This window comes from Nannobrachium achirus (genome assembly GCF_963921795.1).
Source record: "Nannobrachium achirus genome assembly, chromosome: 19".
In the NCBI taxonomy this organism is placed as follows: domain Eukaryota; kingdom Metazoa; phylum Chordata; class Actinopteri; order Myctophiformes; family Myctophidae; genus Nannobrachium; species Nannobrachium achirus.
The window spans coordinates 44,996,979-45,020,319 of record NC_137826.1 but is presented as its reverse complement, the minus strand read 5'-3'; the positions used below and the strand labels follow the sequence as shown (position 1 = coordinate 45,020,319).

Here is a 23,341-nt window from a genome sequence, read left to right as displayed (position 1 = left end):
GGGCTCATTTGTGACATAGCGTTAAGGAGAACTCCTTCTAAAGCTATAGACCAGAGCTAAGCTAAGTAGCTAACCCCCAGCAGCACATACACACACACGCACACACACACACATACACAGTCACACACAGCGGGTGAAGCAGCAGCTTGCAGCGGGCCAGAAGGAGCACAACGTCGGCTCAACGTTCAGCCTCCATGTCGGTGTCGTTGCGGTTCCTACACTAAACTACAACGCTATTTAACACCGCGAATTAAACCGAACCAAACTAAGGAACACATAAACAAACCGACATGCCGCTACACCCACCAACCAACAACAACACACCACCTCATCCAACCCAAATAAAATGGACTCGACTTATTTACATGTGTACACACACACACACTATCACATTCATGAATAAGGCTTCATTTTACATACTTCCACAAGTGTCCTCTCTCTTTCCTTCTCCTGTTATGTTTTTCTTCTCTTTACCTTTTTTAAGACAAGATTCCTACGAAATTAAATAAATAAAAATAATAATCATGACGTAATTTCAACTGGGTTAAAAAGTTGGAACTACGTCATTTTTGTCGAGCTGTTAGAAAAAAGTAAATAATAAATGTGAAAAAAGATAAAAGTCTCACCTCACACACACACAGTTTGATGTCCTCTCCTTGCTTCCTCAACCAGCCATGTAGCTGTGTCTGTCTGTCTGTCTGTCTGTCTGTCTGTCTGTGTGTGTGTGTGCGTGTGTCTATCTGTCTGTCCTACTCCAGTCTGCGTGTGCGTGTGCGTGACACTGCCACACAGTGTGTGAGTGTGTGTGCAGTGCACAGTGTTTGAGTGTGCGTGTGACAGGGTGCTAACACTAATGTTAGCACATCAATGATCAATGTACGTCAATACACGGAGATGAATAACTATGGTGTGTGTGTGGTGTGGTGGTGTAAATGTGTAACGATATGGAGGGAGGCTTCCTTTCCTTCCTTCCTAGCTTCCTTTCCTTCCTTCCTTCCTCTCTCTCTCTCTCTCTCTCTCTCTCTCTCTCTCTCTCTCTCGTCCACTTGAAATGAATCTATCGACTCCCAACAGTGAGCAGAGGGAGAGAGAGATAGATTAGAGAGACATATAGCTTGAGAGAGAGAGAGAGAGAGAGAGAGAGAGAGAGAGAGAGAGAGACTAGAGCTGATGTCTCTCACTCATCAGCAGGTAGACCTACTACTTTCATATGAGAGAAACAGAATCCCGAAAAAAGGAGATCTACAAGCTCACAACTCGTATCGTCCTTGACGCGTTGTGGGCTTGCCGATCTGCTATTTTCAGGCTTTTAAGTGAGGGCATGGCGACGCGATGCATCCGCCTCCCGTTTTGGTTTTTAGTCCGGGGGTACAATTTGCTCTGCGGTTTGTAGATCCGGTTTGGAGAGGATACGGAAACGGTCTGTGTATGTTACCTTATTGTGTACGTGGACCTTACCGGATACAGTAGGCAGGCTTTAGACCGGATCTGAGCACTAAGCAGTACATAGGAACCAGGCTTTTCCACTGTGGAAAAGCCTCACATGAGATGATGAGAGGAGAACAAGGAAGGAAGACATTAAAAACATCCGACCGCAGTAGCATCACTGTTACGTTTTATGAGAAGAAAAACCAAAAAAATAATAATTTATTGTTCATCTCTTGATTCACATTACCGCAGGCAGTGTGGTAGAAGCCTATTACATTTATCCAGTAGTAACAAGTAGCCTACTTTGAGTACATACTTGAGTATTCTGTTCTATTGTAGCCAACTTGTTTACTCCATTTCAGTAATAATCAAATCTATATCTCATAATGTTCACATACCCTGGCCAGTGGTTTTTATTGATTGGTTGAATACTTTATTGGAAGTTTGCATAGGAACAAGGTAGGCCTACAGCAGGACAGTAGGCCCTACAGCAGAAACAGTGTTCATACCAGTAAGACTCCCTAATCGGGAGATAAGCGACCGTAGGTGGCTTATCTCCACAAATAGGGCAAAAATGTGTTTTTCCAAAATCTTCCTGATCCATGTTGATGACATGAGTGTAGACATGCTGTGTAGTGATATTCGTGATTTTAGGGCAAAAACTGTAGGAGCAGTGTCCAAAAATGTGTTTTAAAAATCGGCCTGAAGGTGGCGCTAGAATAGGGCCATGTGAGAAATGAGGGGTGGGGTCTCCGCGTTGCCTTTTGGCGGACGAATAGGTACCGGCCCCGGCTCTCCCGGACGCTCCTAGCCCGAGTTACGGCATTTTATGTGCGCTGCAGTGGCAGGGGGTCCTCCACTGGGGGCGCCACCACTTTTGCATCCGTTCTGGAGCACCAGGAGTCGGTGGTCCCCGGGAATTCCCCGTGAGCAGCCCCGTTGGGGTGGTCATTTGGTCATTTTTGCACATTTGGTCATTTTTTACATCTGGGGGTCCCCCAGGGACCTGGGGGTCCCTGGGGCTCCGGGGGTCCTTGGAGGTTGTAGTTTGGCAGGCAAGGAGTGTGTGTGTAAAATCTGGCATGGATCGGGTCAACGGGTGCGGAGATATAAGCAGAGAAAAAGTGTGACGTGTGACGTGTGAGCACATTTGGTCATTTTTTACATCTGGGGGTCCCCCAGGGACCTGGGGGTCCCTGGGGCTCCGGGGGTCCTTGGAGGTTGTAGTTTGGCAGTCAAGGAGTGTGTGTGCAAAATTTGGCATGGATGGGGGCAACGGTTGTGGAGATATGAGCAGGGCAAAAGTGTGACGGACGGACGGACTGACTGACCCACAGACAGCCGGTGGAGGTTTTGGTAGTAAATCATTGTGTATGTCCCATGGCAATTTTTTTTTTTTTTTTTTTTTTTTTTAAGATTTGTTTTGGGGCTTTTTTTTATGCCTTTATTCGATAGGACAGTAGACTGACAGGAAATGGGGAGAGAGATGGGGAATGATATGTGGCAAAGGTCGTCCGGATCGGGAATCGAACCGGCAACGCCAGCAGGCATCATAGCCTAGTATATGGTACGCGCCTTGACCACCAGGCCAGCGGGCGCCCCCGCAAAAATAGAATTTTGACAAAAATGTCCACCACAAGCTGGCATGGCGATATTATGCTCTCTTAGTCATAATGTCGTTCTACCTCGGGCAGTGCATGGTGGAAGGTCAAGTCGTCACTCAAGTGCAATGTATTGTGAGTATTTCCATTCAATGCCATGCAATTCAGATTCTCCTGCTCTCAGCTACTGAATCCGGAGGGAAACATTGTCTCTTTACCCAACTATTTATCTATGATTTAAGACATCTATAAATATTTAATGTTCATATTAGCCTATTTAATGTTCATATTAGTTCGCATATGATAGAAGCACCCGGGAGGAAGTGGACTAAGAAAGGGGAGGAGCCAAACCGAGTTCCTGTTTCTACACAAGGAAGGTTAGGCAGGAACTAGTCTCGCGTAGCCAGACAACTATTCCACAATCTCTGAATGCTATATAGAGTCTGGAACAGCAGCTCCCGAACGGCGAGTATCGAAAACGGGCATTAACGTTCAAAAAAATACATTTTAAAATGTCATTTCTGCTAAGCAGCACGCTAAACATGCTTATATGATTTTTATTTATATAATGATAAATGTGTGTGATGTGAGACGGAAACGGAAGTGACGAGGGGGCTTCACTTCCGCTCTCATCTCGCACTCATCATTTCTTCCCCGGTCTGCCAGACTGTATGCTGGGAGCATTTGACCAAATCGCGGAGGCAACAGTCTGGCCACGCGAGACTAGGCAGGAACAGACAACACCCGGAAGTTGGCACACCATGGGACGCCGCCATGACACTTTTGGGTGGCGGAAGTGACGAAGTGCTCATAGACGCTAATGTTATTTTGGGTGGCACTTCCGCCACCCAAAGTGTCATGGCGGATGGCCATGGAGCCAAAATGACGTTGGTGACTGTTCTTGCTGAGACCTTCTTTGTTTCTACACAAAAAAGGAGGTGGTGCCCCAGAAGCAAAGAAAAAAATCACACCCAATGTGAAGTGAGCGGTGGTCGTGCTTGCATAACGTCTTCAATTGGTAATTGGTGATGTGATACAGGCTACACACACACGCACATTGCTATGGCAAAACGCTGAGGAAAACACATTGCTATGGCAAAGCGCTGAGGAAAAGTGGCTACAGATAGTGGCTACAGATAATTGGTGATGTAATATGATGTAATATGGCTACACACACACACACACACACACACATATTGCTATGGCAAAACGCTGAGGAAAACACATTGCTATGGCAAAACGCTGAGGAAAAGTGGCTACAGATTTATTAGTGGCTACAGATAATTGGTGATGTAATATGATGTAATATGGCTACACACACACATATTGCTATGGCAAAACGCTGAGGAAAACACATTACTATGGCAAAACGCTGAGGAAAAGTGGCTACAGACACACGCACAGCCACTCAAGCGGTTTACCACGCACCTGTGCTCACTTCACATGGTATCAAACACACGTGCATATCTCCTTGTATGGGCCATTCTGTCCGTGACATTAGTTATCTCCAATCCATATATGGAGTTCCGTGCTCATGCAGACTCTATACGGATACTCATACATAGGTACATACAAATAGCTTTCCCCCCCACTCATTGCCCCCCCCCCCCCCCCAATGGATCTCGAAAGACATGTTGATTACATCATATTGATGTATTTATGTCATATCGATGTGACATCATATTGACTTCAAAACAATGAGTTTTTTGTTCTCTTTTGACTTAAGTGAAACATTTTAGGAAAAGTCCTGTCTTGTGTTCTGGATTGTGTCGTTGTTGCAGCATGGAGAGTTGGCCAGAAATACAGAGAGCAGCGAAAGAGAAGAGGCGTGAGGTTGTTTTACATGGTGCGGGTGTTGATGAGAGAATCTCCACCAGTGGGGGTCTCAGTCCCGCCATCTTCTCTCTCAAACTCCTGAACCACCTGGAGATTAGTCAGTGTCCAAGCCTGACAGAGATCCAGGACGACATCCAACATCTGACCAACCTCCAGAGCCTCATCCTCTGTCGCAACAAGCTGGCGTCCATTCCGAATGTCATCGGAAGTCTGAAGTCACTGAAGGTCCTCGACGTGTCCATGAACAACCTGAGGTCTTTGCCAGTGGAGATCACCCAGCTGAAGGAGCTCAGTAATCTCAACGTGAGCTGCAACCGCCTCCCCTGCCTCCCAGAGGGACTGAGCCAGTGTACCAAGCTGTCCACCATCAACATCTCCAAGAACGAGATCACCCGCTTCCCTGCTGACTTCTGCTCAGACCACCTGGATCTCCTCAGCACCGTCGTTGCCTCGGATAATTCCATCGAAGAGCTGAGTGGCGATGTTTACAAGCTCTCTGCTCTAAAGGTCCTGGACCTCTGCAACAACAAGCTGACTGAGCTGCCCTCAGGACTGAGCGACTGCTCGAAACTGAAGGAGATCAACTTCAAAGGGAACAAGCTTAGGGACAAACGTCTGGAGAAGATGGTCAACGGCTGCCAGGCCAAGTCCATCTTGGATTACCTCCGAGCCGGCACCGGCGGTGGGAAGGGGAAAGGAAAGCACGGCGGAGACAATGGAGACGATGCAGGACAAGGGGGAGGAGGACAGAATTCCGGCAACAAGAAACAACAGAAGAACAAGACGGCGGATGATGAAGAGTCAGAGGTGAACAAGATGGTGGTGAAGGTTCTTCACCTCTCCTCCAGCCCTGCCGTGCTTACCATCAAAGTGACTGAAGAAGTCAAAGACGTGCGGCCCTATCTGGTGTGCTGCGTCGTCAGGGGCATGATCCTGAGGCCTGGGAACGCCCTCAAGAGGTTCCTGGTGGCTCAGACCAAGCTTCACGAGGACTTGTGTGGCAAACGGACCACCGCGACCATCGCAGCTCATGACGTGCAGCTTCTGAAGTGCCCCCTGGTGTACGAAGCCAGACCACCTGCACAGCTGAAGATGCTGCCGCTTGGCCGCAAAGAGACGACGGCAGTGGAACTGATGAGACAGCTGCAGCTCGAGGCCGACGAGCAACGGAAACAGAAGAAGAGACAGAACGTCTCGGGCCTCCACAGATACCTACAGCTTCTGGACGGAAAACGGCTCTACCCGTGTCTGGTGGACGCAGAGGGTCACGTGATCTCGTTTCCACCAATCACCAACTGCGAGAAAACCAAGGTCACGAAGACGACCAAAGAGTTGTTCTTGGAGGTGACGAGCTCGACCAACCTGCAGACCTGTAAGGAAGTGATGGACGCTCTCATCGTGAAAATGGCGGAGTTGAACAAACAGACGGTGGAGAGCAAGGAGGACGCCGGGTCTGACGGAGAAAAGGAGGGTGCTGCTGCCGACGATGGCGGTGCCACCTCCGGGGAACTGATTGTTCAACAGGTTAAAACCGTGGACCAGGATGGCAACCTCAAGGTCGTCTACCCCTCTAAGACTGACCTCTCGGCCGGGATCGGTAACCTGGCTGTTGTCTGGTAGCTGTACCGCCACCAACAATTGTTTATTCTCACTCGTATATGTGAACGTCATACTACACACGGCTCTGTACTGAGATTTATGAAAAAAAAGTCTACCTATCCACTTGAGAGGAGCTTGACCCGGGATAGTTTAACATTCATTTAGGAAGAATACGTTAGGAGTATGGCATAACAAACATTTATTAATCTATACAAAATGTTGATTCTTTGTTTATATTTCCACATTCCACAATTTTCGGTAACTAAAATGGTTAAGTCATTAATCTGCATTAGAACTATACAATCTGGGAACCCATTGGCAAAAGAAGGTTAAAACAGCACCCTCTGCTGTTTTATTTCCTGCGAAGCTCTTAATATGTCTTGAGAGATTAGAATTGGTATGACCAATGTGTGGTTCATAATAAACAAACAATTATCATGTAGATTACCCTTATAAAGCAGGGAATAGCAAGTGATAGGGCTTATCTACAGGTTCTAATATAATGGCGTGGACTCGTGTTAACGTTCGATTTCATGCGGCGTCATCTATAACAGTGGTTCTCAACCTTTTCAGGCTGTGACCCCCCAAAATAATCGTATCTGATCTGGGAACCCCTCCAAAATAATCATATTTGACCGGGGGACCCACCAAAAATAATCATATTTGAACTGGGGACCAGCCCCCACTCTGATAACATGAACAAAGGAATTGTAGGAGTTGGGGTGTTACATTTGACTCTCTTCCACAGATAAATATGATTTCTGACTGCATGTTATATGATGTTTTGCATATATTTGTCTGTCATTTAATGTCTCAATGAAATGAGTAATGGACCCCAATGTAAACAAGCCCTATAATGCTTTCTTGGGTTTAAATCCTATTTGTAGACCTTGTACTGTCTTGCTTTTCCTATATGAACTGCTAATAAAGTATAATATATCAATCAATCAATCAAACAATCAATCGATCGATCAATCAATGAATGATGATGATTGATGTCAGCATGCTCATCTCCGAATTTGGGAATTGTTTCAGCAAGCAGCTGTTACCATGGAGGATGTCAGCATGATGATCTCCAAATTTGGGCATTGTCATGTCAGCATACAGACGGTCAGACGGCGGACGCCGGACAGACAGACATTCGCTAAATCAGTTAGATAGTTTGTTGATTACGTTTGATGCAGTGATGGTCTTTTTCTTTTCTTTCTTTTTTCCTTTTTTTTCTCACAAGGTATTGAAAAGGTCTTAAATGTCCTTAAATTGTCGCTTCACTGTCATCTGGGAACCCTGTTACTTACGAGGCGTGGTGAGCTTGTAGAGCTGCTACTTTCAAATCGTTTGCCTCTTTCTCATATTATTTGACAATTTGGCCCAATGTTGACCAGTTTTTACTTGCGCCAGCAGAGCGCACAATTACTGCGTTCGGCTCTGTATGTATGTCGGTGTCCTTCTTTGTTTAAGCCCGTACAGCACAATCAGGGACCAGCATTTCTGGCAACTTCATCATTAACAGCCAATGAGGGACCAGCATTCCTGGTGATGCCAGTGGTCAACTGTTGCTGGGTACCCGCTCGAACCGCCCTAAGGACCGCTGGGGGTCCCCACTTTGAGAACCACTGGCCTACAGTACGACTGCAAACACAGTGTATGATTGGTCTAGTGATTTGCAAAATTAGCTGCGGACAGACAGACAGACAGACAGACAGACAGACATACACTGACATGTAAGTGCCACACTGTAAACAAGATGTTTATTGTCACGTCACAAAGTTTACAGAAGAGGTGGTTGAAATTCTCTGTTCTAGGCTACAACAAGCTCCATCATTGCAGTTTCGAGAAAATTGGAAGTGGAAAGAAATAGGGAAAGAGGTAAACAGAAAAAACTGATCAAAATGGCATCGTGAACATAAAGTGCATAATATATTCTTAAAGTGCTTTGGTTTGGAAACCAAATCCAAGGCACACTTCGATGAATTTAGTACAAAGGACCCCATTGGAAACAAGCCACATAGGCTTTCATGGGTTTTAAATCATCTTAGCAAACCGTGTATTGAACTGTACTTTCCTGTACTTTTTTTCTCTTCTTCTTCTTCTTCTTCTTCTTCTTCTTCTTTCTATTAAATTTCTTATTTCTATTAAAGCTTTCTAATAAAGCATTCAATCAATCAAACTGGTGTGTCATGAGTCCAGTCTCTACCTGACACATCATTGCTGTCGAGCAGAAACGTCTTACGTCTTATGTGGGGCGGCATAGCCCAGGGGTAGAGAAACAGTTATTAGAGCACGAAGGGTTCCCAGTTTGAATCCGGGCTCCCCCTGAGTTAATGTCGAAGGGTCCTTGGGCAAGACTCTGAACCCCACATTGCTCCCGGTGAGCAGGTTGGTGTCTTGCATGGTTTCCTCCGCCACCGGTGTATGAATGTGTGCGTGAATGGGTGAATGTAATGCACAAGCTCTGTAAAGCGCTTTGGATAAAAGCGCTATATAGATGCACCATTTACCATTTATCTCCTTTACAACATTCTTTTTTTTTCTCCTTCATAAATTAACATACAGTGTCACACAAAAGCAGTAGTCAAAAGTAGCAGATCCACAAGCTTGTAGATCTGCTACCTTTGCTACTTTTTTATTTGAATCCTTAAAAGTAACAGTTTTGGACATACTATGAGGTTTCCACCCGACAGAGACGATTTTATGAATTATTGTTTAATTTTATAGGCTATCACTCTTTTTTGAGCACTCAATTCTCAATACTGTTCTATCGCCACTCTCAACCTGGCATCTTCAATCTTTCATTTTATTTTCTAAATGTTTTCAAAAATTAAAAGAAAATGTGCAAAAAAAGTGGATGGAATGGATTTGCAGTGCAACTTGCTTGTAGATTGATTATTTTTTGCTATTTGTGAAAATCTGTGAAAGAGTGCAATATGGCATATAGTGGTTAACCTTATTATGGCTTTAATACAGTAAATACAAATAAACACACATGATTTAAGAGTAAAACCAGGTATGCCTTGAGATTTTTATCTGAAGTATGCGTTTGATTTGCAGTCAAGAGTACTTAACCCCAGTACTTGAGTCAATCTATAGATTCTCCTGTCAAATATTACTCAACAACAGGTGAAAGTCGCTCTGTCAATATTGTACTTGACTTAAAGTAGCCCACTGGAGTAGCCTACATGCTTTAAAAAAACAAATTTAGTATTCATGCTTTTGAAAACGGCACAGTGTGACCTTTTGTTGAATAAAATGTATTTTTGTCCAATATATATGGTACTAGAGTATGTTAATAAAATCTGGGTGGTTGTATTTTTGTCTTCCTGCTCTTCTAATGAGACATTTAGATTGTGTCAAAGGTTATGTCTCACCTATAGACACATGATCTGCCATGAAATGAAGATTCAATTTATCCCCCCGGAGCAAGCATGCAGGCTCTATTAGCTCAGTGGTGAAAATGTCAGCACAGGAATGTTACATTTTAAGTATTCAAAAGTACAAAATTGGTATAAGCCTACTTTTTAATTGATACGTACATAGGCCTATATATCAATGCATTGCTGTATTACAATTCAAATATTTCCCCAAAATATTCAAAAATGTTCCAGACAGGTAAATTCTAACAACTGTAAAACTGCCTTTTTAAAAAGCATGAACCTTTCAATACTAAAGTATTTTTTAAAAGCAAGTAGGCTATTAATAACTCCAGTAGGCTAAAGTCTGGCAAGAAGATTGTTGTTGTGTGAGTCAATGTATATGCTTGCAATCGTCCTAACAACCACTAGGGGGAGACAAGACGTAATGTTCTTGGACTCGTTCACTACACTTGCTGCATGCTGTGTCTTCAAAGAGTTAGCAAGCATACCCTTTGTTTACTTCTAGTTCTAGGCCTAGGGTAACTCAACGATGCCTGGACTATTAACTATGATAAGAACTTGTGCTAGCACGGGTTGCCTACAGGTTAGCTGTGATGGACCAGAGCTAATAGGCTTCAGGTATGCAGCGAGCCTGTCAGACAAGACATTTTGAGATGTTTTGACCTTTATGTAATGTGTGACTGACCCGTGACCACCACATCATGATAGGCCTACTACATGGAAGAGTGTTGGACGCTGAGGAGATAAGTTAGGTCAACACACCTGAGATGAGTGAAGCAGTGACCTTTAAACAAACCTTGCAGTTAATGAAAGCTCCAATAGAACTTCCACCAACCACAACTTTGGACCAAAACACAACCTGTAAACATTTGCCACTGAAGCCTCGTTAGGTAAGATGTTTCACACTATTCGAGATAACTGTTTGTTAAAACATCCTTTATTGCAGACTGGCCTAATTTTTGACTCTTATTCAAATGGGAACTTGATTGATTCTATCTCAATTGTCACCTATAGGCTATATTTAAATTTTACATAAGAGAATGCATCCCTATTCTGGGGGGAACATTCACCAAAAATAGCACATCTACAAGCTCACAATACAACATGACATGTTGAGAGCTTGTAGATCTGCTATTTGTGGTGAAGAGACTTGGTGTAGCCTACTGTAGGCTGAAAAAGATGCTCTGTTATGTACGCTATATTGAATCAATATTGTTATATAGATAGCAGCATGTTTCTCCAAATAGCTGCCTGTTGATGATACACCTGCACCTGCTGGCTGCTCCATCCTTCCAGCTTCATCTGGCTGCATTTCTCTCTAACAAATGCTACAAAATAGTGTTGTAGTATATCTGTATTTTAAGCTAGTAGTAGTGGAACAAAGTCACAGTTAGGTCACCTATTTTACAATAATTTAGCAGACACTGTCCTGAGCAACAGCCTACAGTGCAATTCAGGTCAAATATGAGTGGTTAAACTGAAGTGATGTTGATAAAATCCAAATATTCCAAGTCTGCTGCAACCCTGGACTTGCATCACTGCACCCTAGGGTGCCACCCACGGCACCCACTTAGAGAAGCCCTGGTGTATTTGCTCAGTAACATCTGGTCTCCCTATGTCTCTCCAGCTCTTTTGTAAACAGAAAATTACATTCTCAGTTCGGGATACTAATTAGATTTTGGGGAGAGAACTCATGTCCAAAGTCTGGCCTGGGGGTGCCAATCATGGCACGAGAGCAGTTTATTTGATATATGGCCCCCCTACGGCTGCCTTCCTAACATGAATACACTGAAGTTAAGTGTTTTGAAATGAACCTGGGAAGATGCTTTTCTCTTCGGAGATGAGTAAGCCTGGCTACGCGAGGCTAGGGAAGATGGGCCTTTTCTCAGTACGTAGCCTATGCTTTCTTGGGTTTAAATCCCAAGAAAGACAGTGCATCTGAACTGTACTGTCTTGTGCTTTTCCTATACAAGCTGCTGATGAAGTATTCAATCAATCAATCAATCAATCAATACAATGTATCTGCAACTCAGTGGTTCTCAGGTTTTTAATCAATGACCAAAATGATGTTTTTTGTTTTTGTTTTTTTTTTGTATTTCCTTTACATTATTTAGTATTTGATAGTGCTATTGTAGTTACTTGTTTACCGTATTTATTTTCCAGGAAGGGAAAAAAAAAAAAAAAAAAAAAAATATATATATATATATATATATATATATATATATATATATATATATATATATATATATATAAATACTGTATATATATATGTATATATATATATATATGTATTATATATATTATTATTATTATTTTTTACTTGTTGAAAATTAAGGGGAGACAAAATGTATTTATTTACTTGAGACCCATGAAAATGTTTCCACTCTGCGGCCCACAAACGGGTCCGCGACCCACAGGTTGAGAAGCAGTGCGTCTAAACACAGCAGCGTGTCTCCTAATTGGATCCCAGTTCATTGACACAGATTCCTCCTCCCTCTCTGCTCTCTGTAATCTTGTCCAGCGGCGGGCAAGGCACACACACACACACACACACACACACACACACACACACACACACACACACACACGCACACACACACACACACGCACAGAGAGGGTACCTGACTGTCTGTCCCCTCCTCCCCTCTCTGTGTCTTTTCTCATGCTAATGACAGCTAGATCCCTCATCCCCGGGCACCATCTGCCTTTATACCCAGGGTTGGGCCCCACAAGCACTTCCAGACGCGTCCCCCCCATTGTTGGTGTGTGTCCAAGCAGAATGTTGTGGTGAGTGAGTGCTGCTGCGCACACACACACACACACACACACACACACACACACACACACACACACACACACACACACACACAGGGGTCATTATCGCCCATGTGACAGAGGGAGGGCGGGGTTGGTCGCGTGCCCTGTGCGTGTGCGGTGACACGAGGCGACGACGTACGTCTGTCTGTTTGTTGTCATAATGTTTTTATGTGTTGTGATGTCATAGTCTATTTACCTGAGTTCACAGAGTACAAGCCCGTGTGTTCTAGTGTAACTCTGAGAGGTATACAATACAGATGTTAACCAAATGGGCCCGTATTAATAAGGGCCCATTTGGTGACAATTTGTAGCCAGTTACATCCACAGTACATAATGCTCAGAGTTAGTGTTAATTTTGATTGCAAATTTTGTGGCTCAGCTACTTTCACTACTTCTTAAACTTTTTGTTTAAGTAGTTAGATCTTTTATTTATGAAATACTTTCGAAAAATGTTGGAATTGTTTTTAATTGATGAAATTCTTTTTTTGTTTAGAAACGAGTATATACAACTAATGTAATCTTACAAAAAGGAGATATTCACACATGAAAATAATGTGTCCCTCCGACCCCCTGTTTGGGAAGTAGTGCTATGTAAGGCAAGGCAGTTTTATTTTTGTATAGCACATTTCAACAACAAGGCAATTCAACGTGCTTCACTGCTTTACTGTACCCCCACTGACCTTGGTAACAACATTAAGACTAGAAATATTCACAGTGGTGAGTGAGTGATCCTTTAAAACCTCAGTGTGTCGACCACACGTTAACTACATCCCACACACTGTCTGTCTGTTTGTTTGATTGATTGATTGATTGATTGAAGACTTTATTAGAAGTTTGCATAGGAAAAGGTACAGTTTCATGACGGTACAGTTCACTGGTACAAGGTCTACTAAAAGGAGATCCATGAAAAGACTAAGCTTATTTCCACTGGAAACCATTGAAGTATCTCATATAACATTGAATGACAGACAAATAGAACACAGTACTATGCAGTAGATATGTAAAGAAAAACAAAAAAGAAAACAGTAAGTCTAAACAAGCAGTATATACAAAGAAGGGGCAGGGGAGGGTAGGGTTGGGCTAGGTTCATTTTTTTTTACCAGTTGCGAACGGCTGCTGCCTGTAAGTGGTTTTTCAGGGCAATTTTAAAGGATGCTAGTGATCCACACTTGACGTATTCTGAGAGACCAATACAGTGCACATAAATCCACATAAAAATAATCGTAATTGTGACTAATGCTCATTTCTTCTATGAGGTCTTCAACAGCCCCTTAGCTGAGAGAGAGTTGAAGCAGCCCCCCAAATCATACAGTATATAACCAGTAAGACTCCCTAATCGGGAGATAAGCGACCGTAGGTCGCTTATCTCCACAAATAGGGCAAAAAATTGTTTTTCCTAAGTCTTCCTGGTCCATGTTGATGACATGAGTGTAGACATGCTGTGTAGTGAGTTTTGTGATTTTAGGGCAAAATCTGTAGGAGTTACGGCATTTTATGTGAGCTGCAGTGGAGGGGGTCCTCCACTGGGGGCGCCACCACTTTTGCATCCGTTCTGGAGCAGCAGGAGTGGGTGGTCCCCAGGAATTCCCCGTGAGCAGCCCCGTTGGGGTGGTCATTTGGTCATTTTTGCACATGTGGTCATTTTTTACACCTGGGGGTCCCCCAGGGACCTGGGGGTCCCTGGAGCTCCGGGGGTCCTTGGAGGTTGTAGTTTGGCAGGTAAGGAGTGTGTGTGCAAATGAGCAGCCCTGTCGGGGTGGTCATTTGGTCATTTTTGCACATTTGGTCATTTTTTACATCTGGGGGTCCCCCAGGGACCTGGGGGTCCCTGGAGCTCCGGGGGTCCTTGGAGGTTGTAGTTTGGCAGGCAAGGAACGTGTGTGCAAAATTTGGCATAGATCGGGGCAACGGTTGCGGAGATATGAGCAGGGCAAGAGTGTGACGTGTGAGGTGTGACAGACAGACGGAGGGACGGACGGACGGACGGACGAACGAACGGAGTTACACTTTGTGGTGGTTTTGATAGTAAATGCGACCTACGGTCGCAACTATTAAACAACAAAATGTCTGTCTGTCTGTCTGTCTGTCTGTCTGTCCGTCACCCTCAGCCAATCAGGGATCAGCATTCTTGGTGACGTCACTATCAACAGCCGAGCAGGGCAAAGAGGGGCAAAGGGTGACGTCATAACATCAAGGCATATAAGGGCCACGAGAGGGGACGTCTATGCCAGTAGCCAATCAGAACGGGCAAAAAAGGACATATGTCTGAAGATCTTGGGGATTGGTGTGCCTTGATGACATTTCAGCCAACCAGACTATAAAAGGCCCAATTTCCATTATTGGTCAAGTTTCACGTGACACTATAATATAGTACTATAAAACGGGTGAAGTGGGCCTCCTAGTATTGTATAAAATGATCTTGCAGATTAAACTTAACATAGATTTCATAGCTTATAGACTTGTTTGATTGCAATATCATTGGCTGTTGTGTGGAGTTGCTGTGGATTCACGTTAATGTGTATGTTGACATTTAACCACTTAAACCCTCAATAATACTTTGGTGACCTTTGGTTCTGTACTTGGTCTGCTCTTTTCTTTTCCCTGTTACACCAAATCTCTTTGCTGAAAATAGCTGGTCTGTAGTGAGTAACCTGAAAATAGCTGATCTGTAGGCTACTTAACTCTGAGGACCCCCTGTAGGGGTCCCGGACCCCCTGTTGAAGATCCATGTTCTACTACTCCATTGGTTCTCAAAGTGGGGTCCGGGGTCCCCCAGGGGTACTTGAGGGAGTTCCAGGGGGTCCCCAGCTAAATGATAGTTAGGAACCAAATGAACTCTTATGGGTCTGTAACTCAGAGAGTGTACACAAGGAACCATTTGTACCAGTAAGGCTCCCTAATCGGGAGAGAAGCGACCGTAGGTCACTTATCTCCACAAATAGGGCAAAAATGTGTTTTGCCAAAATCTTCCTGATCCATGTTGATGACATGAGTGTAGACATACTGTGTAGTGATTTTCGTGATTTTAGGGCAAAATCTGTAGGAGCAGTGTCCAAAAATGTGTTTTTACAAATCGGCCTGGAGGTGGCGCTATATGGGACAGATTCATGGTGATGGGATGAGTGTAGACATACTGTGTAGCGATTTGCGTGATTTTAGGGCAAAAACTGTAGGAGCAGTGTCCAAAAATGTGTTTTAAAAATCGGCCTCATGGTGGCGCTAGAAGAGGGCCATGTGAGAAATGAGGGGTGGGGTGTCCGCGTTGCCTTGGCGGACGAATAGGTACCGGGCCCGGCTCTCCCGGACCCTCCTAGCCCGAGTTACGTCATTTTATGTGAGCTGCAGTGGAGGGGGTCCTCCACTGGGGGCGCCACCACTTTTGCATCCGTTCTGGAGCACCAGGAGTCGGTGGTCCCCGGGAATTCCCCGTGAGCAGCCCCGTTGGGGTGGTCATTTGGTCATTTTTGCACATTTGGTCATTTTTTACATCTGGGGGTCTCCCAGGGACCTCGGGGTCCCTGGAGCTACGGGGGTCCTTGGAGGTTGTAGTTTGGCAGCCAAGGAGCGTGTGTGCAAAATTTGGCATGGATCGGGGCAACGGTTGCGGAGATATGAGCAGGGCAATAGTGTGACGTGTGAGGTGTGACAGACAGACGGACAGACTGACTGACTGACTGACGGACTCGCTCACAGTTTGTGCAGGTTTTGATAGTAAGTGCGACCTACGGTCGCAATAAATTGAGGTCTCAGAGATAGAAATGCCATGGGGGTCCGTCATGTTGAGAATCACTGCTAGAGCCGTAAGAATCTTCTCTTACGGTGGTCCCTGGCATTATCTCTTCAAATCCTCGGTCCTCGGGCTAATAAGTGTCAATTTGGGAACATGAAAAGTTTGAAAACCACTGTTCTATAGAACAGTAAAAATAATAACAATAATTTTGTACTTTTTCTGTTTTTGTATGTGTATTCGGTTTGTGTAAAACGCTCCTGTGTGAACTAGGGTGTGTGTATCAGGCACGCGCACACATAGACATCAAAGGGGGCTTGAGCCCCTGCACTTTTATCCATCTGCATTCATGGTCTCCAGATGATGAATTCAGTTTTTGGAGCTGTGTGAAGCACAGGCTCCCTATACGTGGCCGTGTGGGTCTGTCTGTCTGTCTGTGTGTCTGTGTGTGTGTATGTAGCCTGAACTTCCTAAACTTCGGCACGCCACTAGTCCCACAGTTTTGCCACCACACACTCGCGCCATATGTCAAATCGACCGGCTTACTCGGGAATCGTGGGCTATTACTCTTCTAAGAGAAAGGTTCTATAGTTTAATTGATATTCATTTATTAGTGAATTAATTTTCCCCATTGACTTATAATGGGAATCGCAAAAACTCACATTCAATTATTTGTCTCTCGCAAACCATAGGGGCTACAGTTTCAAGACTTGGAGAGGAGGTTCATAATGATTTCAAGGATTAAATAAAAAATAATTGTGTCATTTGGCCGCATGGTGGCGCCATAACACCCCACTTTACGTTTTGGCCTGTAACTCTTGAACCGTAGGTCGGAAAATTAAAAATATTTTTTCCCTGGATTCCTTGGGTCATGACGCATCTCCCCATATAGGCCACGCCCATTTGCGCCATGATAGATTTTCCGCCATCTTGAATTTTCTCCAAAACACACTTTTTGCTCCTTTTCCTACATATTTTCTTCAAATGTCACAAAAATCGGTACACATGATCCACACACACACACACACACACACACACACACACACACACACACAGCTCCACTTCACACGGGTGTGATTTTACTATGGTGAAAGGAATGCAAATAATGCCCTCTTTCCATGCCATACCTAAAGCCAGCATTCAAGAGAACTGCCTTGTCCTTGTGGAGTAAAAGTACCTCAAAATTCTAACTTAAGTAGAGTAATGTACTTAGGTACTTTAGACCAGTGGTTCCCAAACCTTTTAGCTTGTGACCCAAAAGAGAACCCAAACTAGTGAAAACAGCAGATCTACAATATCTGTGAGCTTGTAGATCGGTTATTTTCACTACTTCTTAAACATTTGTGTTCTAATTTATGGAATTTCTTAGATTTTTCTTTGACTTCTCCATGAATCTATTGAAAAAAAACCAGTTAATTTGTTTTTAATTCATGAGGAAAAAAAAGCAAATGTTTTTTGAAAATATTGTTTGAATAATAATTCAAAACAATATGTAGGAAATTAAAAACAAAGGGACCCACAAAAATCTGTCCTCGACCCACAAATGGGTCCCCGACCCAGTGCTTGGGAAACACGTGCTTTAGGCTTTACACCACAGAGCTCTTTCATTTTCAATGCTGCCGTTTAGGGGAGAATAAAGTACCGCTGCCTGCCTGTTCTGCATTGAGATGAGATATATTGAACCGGGCCAAAGAAACACACACACACACACACACACACACACACACACACACACACACACACACACACACACACACACACACAGAGCACACAATGGACCAGCTGTCGAGGGGTGGGACGTGCACAGAGGCCTTTGCACTGTTATTATGGACAAAAACCCAGTGGTGGAAGTTCAGTCCGATAACTCACGAATAGATCCGAACCATTAATAGCTTGTGAACGTGTTATTTTTATAAAATACATGTAAATACAATTTATTTTTGATCTTGTCATTCGTTCAGGCTCTGCTTATACATTTATACTCCCTGCTCAGCACATTAGCAGACACCCATTTAAGAGGAGGGTGATATACATCTATAACAACCTCCCAGGGGAGAACAGAACCCCTAGGGAAAGTAGAGCCTATAATGGTGGTGCTGTGGTTTTGGTCCTGGAAGCAAACAAAGCACATCCAACATTCTGTGGCATCACTGACAGCAAGAGGAAGTGCGATGAATCCCGTAAAGTTAATTTAGGAACATTTTGGGGGTGGAGGAAACTACGGTGTTAGCATGTAGTTGTATTGATCAGGGATTTGTTATTCTGAGAATTATTAAACCACACTTTGGATGTGTGGAGTGCATCTTTAAGAAGACTGTCAGTTGGGTCAGCTGCTTGACACATGGGGTTTGTGCATGCGTGTAAACCTCTGGAGCGTATCTACCTGAACTATAGAAGCTTGCAAGCTACGCATCATTAAAAGTATAGCGATCGATAACACAATGTAGACAATTGTCAAAACGTGAAGTAAAAATACTGTATTAAAAGTACAAGTGCTTTAATAAAAGTACAAAACCAGGCACCTACGCACATAAGCAGCCTGGCCAATGTGCTTGACCAGTGTGACCCTGGCCATATGTACAGACAGACACCAACTGACAAATGATAGTCCGGACAGACAGGTTTGCACCACTCAAAGAAGACCCCAAAAATATCTTTCAGAAAAACATAGTACAAAAGTATAGGTGACAAAATGTAAAAGAGTAGAGGTGTAATGTATCAAAAAAACATAGAAATGCTCATCTAAAGTAAAAGTACCTCAACACTGTACCCAAGTACAATACTGATTAATTGTACTTAACTTTCACTGGCTAAGTCTATGCGACGTGTTGTGAGCTTGTAGATCTGGCTATTTGCAAACAAATCTTGAAATAAAAGGGTGAATTATCTTTTATCTGATACGGCACTTGAACCCGTAACATGCTGTTAGGCTACATAATACCAATGGTTTTAATTTCAAGGACGAACTCCATTTGTATACACAGAGTTACAGACCTGTAAGGGTCCATTTGGAACCCTATATGACTTGTTAAAGTGAACCATTTAGAGGGAAATCGCTAAGGAACCAGAATTCTTTGATACTAACGGTTTACGGTTCCCAACCTTATTAATATATTGACACAAGGCTAGAGGACATACGTTTTCAGTAGTGTTGCGGGTCGCAGGGTATTTATTGCTCAACGTATAAATCAAGTCGTAAAAGTGCCAGTGAGAGAGAGAGCATACCACTCTTGTTTTTTGCAGGTCCACATTTTTTTATTTTGGTACCACCATTTGCATTATTCATTATTTTGAAGTAACTGTGCACAAACACAGACAGATGTATTTCTTTGCTACTTTACTTTGCCTGCTGTGTTGAGAAATCCTTAAAGTCCACACTCCAGATCTCAATAATTTATTGATACATTCGATGAAACATTGATTGGAATGTGTCTTTGTGTGTGGGCAGGCGGGACTGCTGACTCTGCTGGAGGTAGACAAAACAATACTATACAAATTCACATTAGTATAAAAAAAGACAATAAATAGATAGATAGATAGACACTGTGGAGCCTAGGGCCCGGGCACTGTTACCCAAACAGTGGGTTGGTGATCCATTTTCATTGGTCACGAGTGAATACATACATTCTGTAACCCTGTAGGCATACATATTTCTTTACAGCAAGTTAAATGTGTCCCAAATAAGAATCCATTGTATGTTGGGATAATAAGGGTTTAAGTAATTCCTCTGCCAACATAGTGCTGTTTGTATGTGTATGTTTTTGTCTGTCTGTGTGTTAGCAGGAAAAATAGTGGACAGATTCGAAAGGGAAGCCAGAAATCCTTGACTGACAAATATCTCAGCATATACCGTATATCGAACGACACAAGTAAAAAAAACAAAGAAAAACGCACACAGATGAAAATAATAATGACTAATGCTCGTTCCGTCTACACCAGGGGTCTTCAACAGGGGGTCTGGGACCCCTAGGGGGTCCTCAGAGTTACTACAGGGGGTCCTCCAAATCCTTGTGTGATAGAAACCTATTTTTGGAAAAGAGGAAAAAGGAAAAAGAGCAGAATAAATACAGTGAAAGGTCAAGTTTATTAAGTATTGACAGTTCAAATGGTTAAATATCTGAAAACACAAATTGACATGAATCCAACATACACTGAAGATTGTGCGGTCAAACAATGAAACTATATGGAATCTATTAACAGGTTGTGGGGGTCCCTGCTTCATCTCTCTCTCAACTAAGGGGTCCTTGGCCTGAAAAGACCCCTGGTCTACACAGTAAAAATCCTCAGTATTCATTTAATAATGTGTAACTCTGACTCCTTCACAACATCCCCCGCTGTTTGTGCAGTCTGCTAAACAGCGCTTTCTGTCTTGATGTTGATGCCAGCTAATCAGATAATGCACCTGTCACTCACTTTCAGGTCTCCCTGCCACTAAAGTTGTTTTTAAAGCAATCTCTTCCTGAATCTCTTCCTTGTTCGGCTACAAGTACCAAAATCGTACATGCTCCTGGTATGCAGCAAACGGTCACATTCATCCTTTTCCACCAAGTACAAAGACATAGGATTTGTTATTCTCCATTCGGGACAACAGAATAAGGGCCACCTCTGTGACAGTCACTCACTAAACAATATGGTAACCGGAACGCTTACCCCAAAACACACTCCCCCCGGGACCGCTTATACGTATTCTTGAATTTGCTTTATACCGAGGTTAGGGATACGTTTAGGGTCAGGCATAGTTTTACTCAGGTTACATTTAGGAATGAGGTTAGGTTGGGTTATATTTCATCTGAAAAACCGAATAAAAAGATTTGAAAAGAAAGGAATGAGGTTAGGTTTAGGGTCAATGCATACTCCACTTTTAGAGCCGAATGTATTTCGGTTCAAAGAGTCACAACATCGCGGTGGCACAGATCAGCTGAATTAATTAATGATGACAGTACGTACCCACCCCCCTGAACCTCTGAATGACGTCATATTGTAGTTTGGACAGAGCCGAACAGAAATAAATTTGACGCTAAAAGTGGAGTATGAATCGGCCCTTACTGAGGTTACGTATAGGGATACCTGGTGGCGACCTTTCGGAGGTGGCCAGATCTGACCCAGGGTTAGGGCCCAACTAACCTTGCGGCTCGCGTCACCTGACTTTCCACCTCAGAGGAAAGCCTGGTATTTGTTCTAAAACTAGCCGCGTGAACCGGTTTAGAAAAAATCACACCCGTGTGAACTGAGCGGTGGTCGTGGAGGCTGCGCAACAGCAAAACAAATAAATATATATATATACACACTATATATATATTGTGTTTGTGTGTGTGTGTGTGTCTGGCCTGGCCTGAACAACAGCGCCCCTCCCTTAACATGTGTGGTCACAAAAGGTACTGTAGGCTACATACAGACACGGATACAGACATACCCACACACACGGCCACGTATAGGAGCGTTGTGACCACCGCTCAAAAATAATGGACTGCATTGTTCTTGTTCCCCACATAATGCGAATCAATGTATTCTCGCTATAGTCGTGCTACGGGTTACAAAAAAAGATGAACATATAAAAGGATTATAATACCAAAAGAAACAAAACGATTATACCAATTTAAACCAATTTTAATCTAGGGGAATCATTTTGGAGGCGCAAGCCACGGCACCGGTGGTTCCGGCATGAGGTTCCAGCCGCCCTGATGACTGCAACAAACTACAACATGACTTGAAGTTATTTCCGCTCCTGACCGGATCAGAAAACCTTAAATGGTATTGATCCCAGGCTAGGGCTCAACACTACAGACTGTCCATAATGTATGAAGCCAGGCTGCAGCTCAGGCCGGTGCCGTCAGGCTCCACGTTGATCTCCTGGACCACGCCGTCCTCCACCACCATGGAGTACCTCTTGGAGCGCACGTTCCCCAACGCCTGCACGATGTGGTCACTGTCCAGCACCAGGTCCACGGCCCGGGCGAACGCCCCCGTGGGGTCGGCCAGCATCCGCACCCCTCCCTCCTGGGCGCCGTGCGCCTTCCCCCATGCCGCCACCACGAAGGCGTCGTTGACCGACACGCAAACAATCTCGTCCACGCCCTTGGTGCCGCGCAGCTCCGGCGCCCTCTCCACGTAGCCCGGCAGGTGCGTCTCGGAGCAGCCGGGCGTGAAGGCTCCCGGCACGGCGAACAGGATTCCCCTCTTCCCCTCGAACAGCTTGTCCATGGACACCTTGTTGTCAGGCTCTCCCTCGTGGACCTCCACGGCCGGCAGGCTCTCGCCGACCTCGATGGGCATGTCTGTTCGACTGCAGTCGTATGCAACAAGTCTTGGTTAAGACTCGAGTGGTAGTGTGTTTCGTAAACGTCGAGCTACACAGAGCACATATGCCTGTTGGCTGAGTTGATATGCCGCCCGCTGCTGACAGTGGCGGTATAAATATAGATCTAAATATGAATTGTGGTGTATCATGATGTCATCAACCATGCCCTATACTAATGGTGTCAGCCACTGGGCTGTGATGGCTTTGTCAGCGTGGCCATGTATGGAGATGAATGACATCACAATAGTGGTACATGATTGGCCTCCATGTATGTTCGGTTAGTGTGTGTGTGTGTGTGTGTGTGTGTGTGTGTGTGTGTGTGTGTGTGTGTGTGTGTGTGTGTGTGTGTGTGTGTGTGTGTGTGTGTGTGTGTGTGTGTGTGTGTGTGTGTGTGTGTGTGTGTGTGTGTGTGTGTGTGTGTGTGTGTGTTCACGTCGCCTTTGGGCAGAAACCTCGCGATGCCATGACCTTTCAGGGGATGGTAAACAACAAGAACCATGTGTTCCAATGTAGGGGTAGAGTTGCCGTCTTAGAACACAGAGGGTTCCCAGTTTGATCCCGGGCTCCCCCAGAGTTAGTGTCGAAGAGTCCTTGAGCAAGACTCTGAACCCATAGTTGCTCCTGGTGAGCAGGTTGGTGCCTTGCATGGTTTCCTACGCCA

General features: G+C 44.2%; 3 protein-coding genes across 4 annotated transcripts in view; 1 reads left to right on the top strand and 2 right to left on the bottom strand.

Annotated features, from left to right (window-relative positions):
• mepcea (methylphosphate capping enzyme a) overlaps positions 1-750 on the bottom strand; it is a 31,004-nt gene extending 30,254 nt beyond the window's left edge. Inside the window, exon 1 of one of the 2 annotated variants that reach the window (XM_080748970.1) lies at positions 627-750. The gene's annotated coding sequence lies outside the window, so the exon portion shown is untranslated. Of the gene's footprint in view, positions 1-420; positions 496-626 lie in introns of those variants that run through there. The other variant, XM_080748971.1, reaches the window with a different exon arrangement.
• Positions 751-4,811: 4,061 nt separating this feature from the next.
• On the top strand, positions 4,812-6,485 carry LOC308303901 (leucine-rich repeat-containing protein 47-like; the record flags this gene model as incomplete). The annotated part of the gene is made up of 1 exon (XM_080748420.1): positions 4,812-6,485. The coding sequence occupies one exon, from the start codon at positions 4,812-4,814 to the stop codon at positions 6,483-6,485; it is 1,674 nt and encodes a 557-aa protein (XP_080604546.1).
• A 15,675-nt stretch (positions 6,486-22,160) lies between these two features.
• Positions 22,161-22,678, bottom strand: LOC308304859 (peroxiredoxin-5, mitochondrial-like; the record flags this gene model as incomplete). Its single annotated transcript, XM_080749487.1, has 1 exon — positions 22,161-22,678. The coding sequence occupies exon 1, from the start codon at positions 22,653-22,655 to the stop codon at positions 22,161-22,163; it is 495 nt and encodes a 164-aa protein (XP_080605613.1). The 5' UTR covers positions 22,656-22,678.
• Between the last annotated feature and the right edge of the window lie 663 nt (positions 22,679-23,341).